This window comes from Ailuropoda melanoleuca, chromosome 12 (assembly GCF_002007445.2).
Source record: "Ailuropoda melanoleuca isolate Jingjing chromosome 12, ASM200744v2, whole genome shotgun sequence".
NCBI lineage: Eukaryota > Metazoa > Chordata > Mammalia > Carnivora > Ursidae > Ailuropoda > Ailuropoda melanoleuca.
The window spans coordinates 44911156-44916904 of NC_048229.1; the positions used below are offsets into that span (position 1 = coordinate 44911156).

Genomic DNA, 5749 nt, shown 5'->3' on the forward strand with positions numbered 1-5749 from the left:
TTGCGGTTCTCCTAACGGTTTAGTGCAGATGAGGGCAACTCTCGGCTCTAACACTTCGTGGGTGTCGTGGGAACAGTTCAGTAAAACTTGTAAATGACTGGTTTTCCCTCCCCGAATCCTCCCTGTTTTGGAGCAGAGGGGAAGGCTGACCAGGGGCGGTGTTCAGCCTCCAGGGCCTGATGCTGGCCTGGGCTCAGCCCCAGATGAGCTGTGTGCTTCCAGATGCCTCCACACCCGTCTTCTGGAGAAGGTGCAGGCTTTACTGCCTGTTGGCGGGGTCCAGCCCACATCCGGTTCTCTCTGCCTGGGATCTGTTCTCTCAGATAAACCTTTTATTCTGGAATAGTAGTAGAATTACAGACAAGCTGGCGAGACCGTGCAGAGAACTCCCATGTATCCCTCACCGCTTCTGTTCCCCTGACATTACCATTTTGTGTTACCAGGTGCCCTTGTCAAAGTAAGAAACCAACACTGATGCATCACTACTAACTGGTCTCCAGGCTTTATTTGTACTTTGCCAGTTTTTGCATTACTGATGTGTTCCTGTCCCAGAATCCAGCTCAAGCTATCACAGTGCATTTAATCCTCATGCCTGCGTCGTCTCCCCGGGTCTGTGACAGCTGCTCGGACTTTGCTTGCTTTCATGGCCTGGGTAGCTTTGAGGAGTACTGGGCAGGTATTTGTAGAATGCCTCTCCGTTTGGGTCTGCCTGAGGGCTTTCTCGTGCTTAGCCCGGGGTTAGGGACCTTTGGAAAGCTTACTGAGGACACAGGTGGACGCGTGTCTCATAGCACCATTCCAGGGACGTGTGACATCCACAGGCCTCGCTGGCGATGTCGAACTTGATCACCTGGTTAAGGTGCTCTGTGCCAGCTTTCTCCACTGTGACGTTAGTGTCCCACTTTCCACGCTCTGCTCTATCGGAGAGAGTCACTAAGTCCAGCCAGGCTGCATCTATTCATATCTGATCATCGGTATTTAAAGCTCGAACTTTTTAGGGGTGCCCATGTGGTTCAGTCATTTAAGCATCTGTCTTCAACTCAGGTTGTGATCCCAGGGTCCTGGGATCGAGCCCCGCATTGGGTGCCCTGGTTGGCGGGGAGCCTGTTTCTCTCTCTCCCCTGCTTGTGCTCTTTTTCTCTCTCTCTCTCTCTCGCTCTCTCTCTCAAATAAATAAAAATCAATTAAAATTTTCGTTTTAAAAAATCTTGGGACATTTTTCAGGATACAGATCTGGCATTCCGAGTGGTAGCAGTGGGCAGGCGAGGGGTAGCCACCGCCCCTTAGACAGGGACCCAGCTCTCCATCACCCACGGGCTCACTCAGCCCTCTTCCCTCCTCTCAACCCCCTGCCTGCCCCCTGAAGGCCTTTGAGTTTGAGACCCCTGCCCCAGGGTGCCTTCCTGTGGCCGCCCTGGACCCACCTGGTCACATAGAACTTTCCGTTGACATAGGGCTTCAAGTCCCAACATCACGCACCTTACATTTGATCATAAATTTACCTTTAATAATAACGGTTATGCCTTTTCGGGGTCACAGGAAGAGAAGTATTGAGGAAGTTGTATTTGTAGTTACCATCATAGAGCTCTGGAGGGCTGGCAGGAGAAACCGTTGCTTCGGAGTCAAGGTCTCCTCCTCTGTCCCCAGGGTGCTTTAGCCAAATGATTTCCCTGGAAATTTCCGAAGTTCAGGGGCAAAGAGCATATTATGGAGACAACTCAGCCTCACCACTGAGATGATTCCCGTTGAAAACGCACTTGCATGTTCGCTCTCTGCTTTACGAGGACAGCGTGTGTGGGAAGCAGGAAACCTGCAGGCCCTGGAGACGATTCCCGTTAGCACAGCTGTGCGGCGGGAGAGGGTTCGCACTGCATCTGTGAGTGCAGAGCTCAGGGAAGGCACGTTGGGGTGTCAATATCTGAGTCAAATGAACTGAAGACCCCATAAACCCTTGCCCCCCCACAAGGTGGGGTGGAGCGGGCACGAAGCCAAGCCGGTCTGGCTCACGTGGGAATGCGCCCACTCGTCACGGCGGTGAACGTGCTCCCAGCAAGAGCACTAATCGAACCAACTAACTGAACCTTCCTTGTTTTCTAGGGGGGGCTGTCGGGGGTCTGTTAGGTGCATCAACGACCAATGGACAGCGTAAGCCCATTCCTCAGATGATAACAGAGCTGCCGCCTGATAAGAAGCAAAAGCTGTATAATGAAGCCACCGCCATCCTCGGGGACCTGGAGTGGATGGACCCCAAGGAGCTGACCAAGCAGGTCATGGACAATGAGACCATGAAGCAGCAGCTGCTGGCCCTGCTGGAAAAGTTCCTCGAAGGCTAAGGTTCAGTACATTGACTGCGAAGGTTCTCCTGGGAAGCGGGGGTCTCTTTTAGAGGATTCTGCTGACCCACAGGGTGGTCGGCCGATCACATGGTTCTCCCAACTCATAGAAGGTGATTGGGGAGTTGGGGGAAGCCTCACCCATTCATTGCTCATGTGTTGGGCCCAACTGTTCCAGACCCAGGGAACACAGGGTCCTAGTTCAGAGGCCCTGCAGTGATGTCCCCTGAAGTCCCTCCCTTCGCCTGCCTGCCTTTATTCCTGGGAAAAACCCCGACCCAACTCCTGACCAGTTTCAGGTCAGAGGGAGCAGGCCTTGCTGAGTGAAGCCACCCTGGACCAGCTGGGTCCTGGGGTGACTGTGATGGGTGGTGGGCCCGAAAGGCCAGGCAAGACCTGGAGTCCTGTCTCCCCCAGGAGGTGAAAGATCTTTCCTGGCTTTCCTCTCAGGCTCTCCTCTCGGCTTCTGTGGTTTTACTATTCTTACTCTGGGTCTCCTTTGCAAAAATTTTATTTTATTTTTCAATAGGTAATACCAGCCTGGTACTTAGAAGACTTCAGATGGTACAAATGGAAAAGCAAGGCTTCCTGCAGCATGAACTCCAGCCCCAGGCCCTTCCTCAGAGACAGCCAGTCTACCGATTTCTTGTGCATTCCTTAACTCGGTTTTTATTTAGTCATTGAAAACAATTCACTTCCTTTTATTTGTCAGTGTCTATTCATGAAAGCTTAGAACCATCCAGAAAAGAATAATGAAACCACTACAAATTTTACCACCCAAGAAATCACTCTTTACACATTTGGTAAGTTTCTTGTAAAAGTTTTAATGCTATGTCTGCACATTTCCAACATATTTACATTCTTCCTATTTAGACCTCTTTGAATGCTTTTACCAATTAAAATTAAATAACATTTGTGATTTAATTTAAAATTCCTTGTAAACATGTGTCATGGCTGTATACTATGCCATCCTACTTAGCCTTTTCCCTGCTCTGGTTTTCATTGCTGCAGTGAACAGTTTTGTGTTAACATTCTGTTCGTATTTTAGACTCTCATAGACTTTTTGATAGACTCCTCAGGGTGAAATCCTGAGTTAAGAAGTATGCAGTATTTTTCAAGGTTCTTATATTCAGTCATAATTCATTCTAGACAGTGATGTTGATAATTCACTCTCCCTGCCACGGGGTTTGGGGTTTGGGGTACACATCTCACTGCACCCTCACCAAGAAATAGGATGATAGTGTCTTAAGCCTTTGTGGATTTGATGGGTGATTACCAACATCTTGGTTTGATTAGATTTCTCTGCTAGTGGGGGTGACAAGGCCGAGGTCACCTGCTGATCGCCACCTTCCCAGGTGGTGTTGAAAGCCCCCCAGGCCCCCGGGGGCTGATTCCCAGCAGAGGGGGAGGGGTCCTGGCCTGAGCAGAGGGCTGGCTGTGGGCTGGCCCCCTGGTGGCTGGCTGGGCAGTGGCAGCGGGGTGGCCAGGAAACAGCAGGGGGCTGCCAGCAGGGCAAGGAGGCAGCTGAGGAGGAAGCCTTGGTGGGGGGACCCTGTAATTATAGAAAGAAACCATCTGTTCTGGGCCGGTTATTAACCTGCTTTGGGTGTTGATGCGACAGTGACCAGCAGATGCCTGTTTCCAGGCAGATGGTGTATTTTCAGCTGGAATGAACTTTTTTATTTTTCTGTTTTTTGAGATGTCTGGCTTGGAAGTAAGCATGACTGGGGTGTGTTGCAATGCGGGGGGCTGTCAGGACTGGGGCTCCTGGCTTAGAAGGAAGTGTCCTCTCCCCATTCGTTACTGAGAGGTGCCATCTGCTGGACAAGTAGGCGCATCCTTTCTCTTTTCCCTCCCTGCCTTCCTGGCTCACCTGCCAGCCCAGGATGTGGCTCCACCAGGAGGCCCTTTTATGAGATCCCCTGGGAAGGGGGCCTGGGGTCTTCCTGAGGTCTTAATAAGCCATGAACAGAACATCGGCCGCGTCTCCTGCCACCTTTTTTGCAGATAAACCAGAATGTTTCTCACCCTGAACAATCAACATGTGGCCATTAGGAAATGCCAGGATTCGTCTACACCACGCAGGGAAGGGGGACAGACTGATGCGTTTTCAGTTGTTGGAGGAGGTAAATGGCTTTATTAGCCAGGGGAGGATTCCTGGACGATTGTGGTCACTGTGGGTCAGGAGGTGAAGCTGGGGTCCGTCCAGCTGACTCGCAGCCTCGGGGCGGCTATGGGTACCCCAAATGCTGGCAACTAGAGGGAGCAGAAAAGCGTTTCTCTGAACTTTTCAGATGGTGGCTTTCTTTAATTTGTGTGAGTTTTAAGGGAAGGACGTTCCTCATTCTCAACTACAATTAAGCAAATTCCAGCTTAATATCCAGGCAGCATCTGTTACGTAACAATTACTTGGTAAAAATAAATAGAAATGCTCAAACCCATAAGTGGCAGGACCTGAGGAAGAAGACACCGCGCACACATGCAGACGGATGCTCACACACACGGAGCACACGGACACGTATGCACACGAAGCTCACGCACGCGCACAGGGAGCACGCGCACCCCCACACACATGCACAGGTGCGCACACGGAGTACGCACACGGGAGCACACACACACAGAGCACGCGTACCCGCATGCACGTGCACACATACGCGCACGGAGCACACACACGGAGCACACGCACACGCAGATAGAGCACTGGAGAACGTACATGGTGATGCCGTCCGCCGGGAGGGTGATTTGAAGAAAAAAAGTCAGAGGAACCATAACTTTGTATATACTTTGCAGGCAACACATTTCACTGCAGGGAAAACACTGCCATAAAATCATTCCCATGGGAAGAAATAAGGATACTCGCAGCACGGCTGTTCATGGCAGCAGGAGAGAACGGAGCTGGCCCAGTGCAGAGCAGCAGGGACAGCCACACCGCCTTTGTGGCGATGTCATAGCCAATCTAATAAGTAGTACATGGGATGGTATATGAAATTCGGTAGACTGCGCCACACACATTATTCACCTCACAGCAATTTCACACGTACGTGCATGCGATGGGGGAATAAAGAGAAAGACCAATTGTAGCAGGTGCTGGGGACCCTGCTGCTTCCAGGGCAATGAGATCAAGGCTGGGAGGAGGCAGCGCAGGCAGTGGAGACTCTCCAGGTGCGGGCATCTTGTGCCTGGGGATTCCAGGGCTAAAAATGGGCATTATTTACGTGTCCCTACACCAAANCGGCCCGGTGCAGAGCAGCAGGGACAGAGTCACACCGCCTTTGTGGCGATGTCACAGCCAATCTAATAAGTAGTACACGGGATGGTATATGAAATTCGGTAGACTGCGCCACACACATTATTCACCTCACAGCAATTTCACACGTACGTGCATGCGATGGGGGAATAAAGAGAAAGACCAATTG

The 5749-nt window shown here is 51.1% G+C and overlaps 1 protein-coding gene across 2 annotated transcripts in view; it reads left to right on the forward strand.

Moving 5' to 3' along the window:
* The window catches only part of LOC117795266 (protein C19orf12 homolog), a 5022-nt gene extending 600 nt beyond the window's left edge, over window positions 1-4422 (forward strand). Inside the window, exons 2-3 of one of the 2 annotated variants that reach the window (XM_034639214.1) lie at window positions 2098-2334; window positions 2863-3039. In XM_034639214.1, the coding sequence (XP_034495105.1) occupies window positions 2098-2333 (236 nt within the window). In that variant the 3' untranslated portion in view covers window position 2334; window positions 2863-3039. Of the gene's footprint in view, window positions 1-2097; window positions 2335-2862; window positions 3040-4340 lie in introns of those variants that run through there. The other variant, XR_004619179.1, reaches the window with a different exon arrangement.
* Window positions 4423-5749: the final 1327 nt, after the last annotated feature.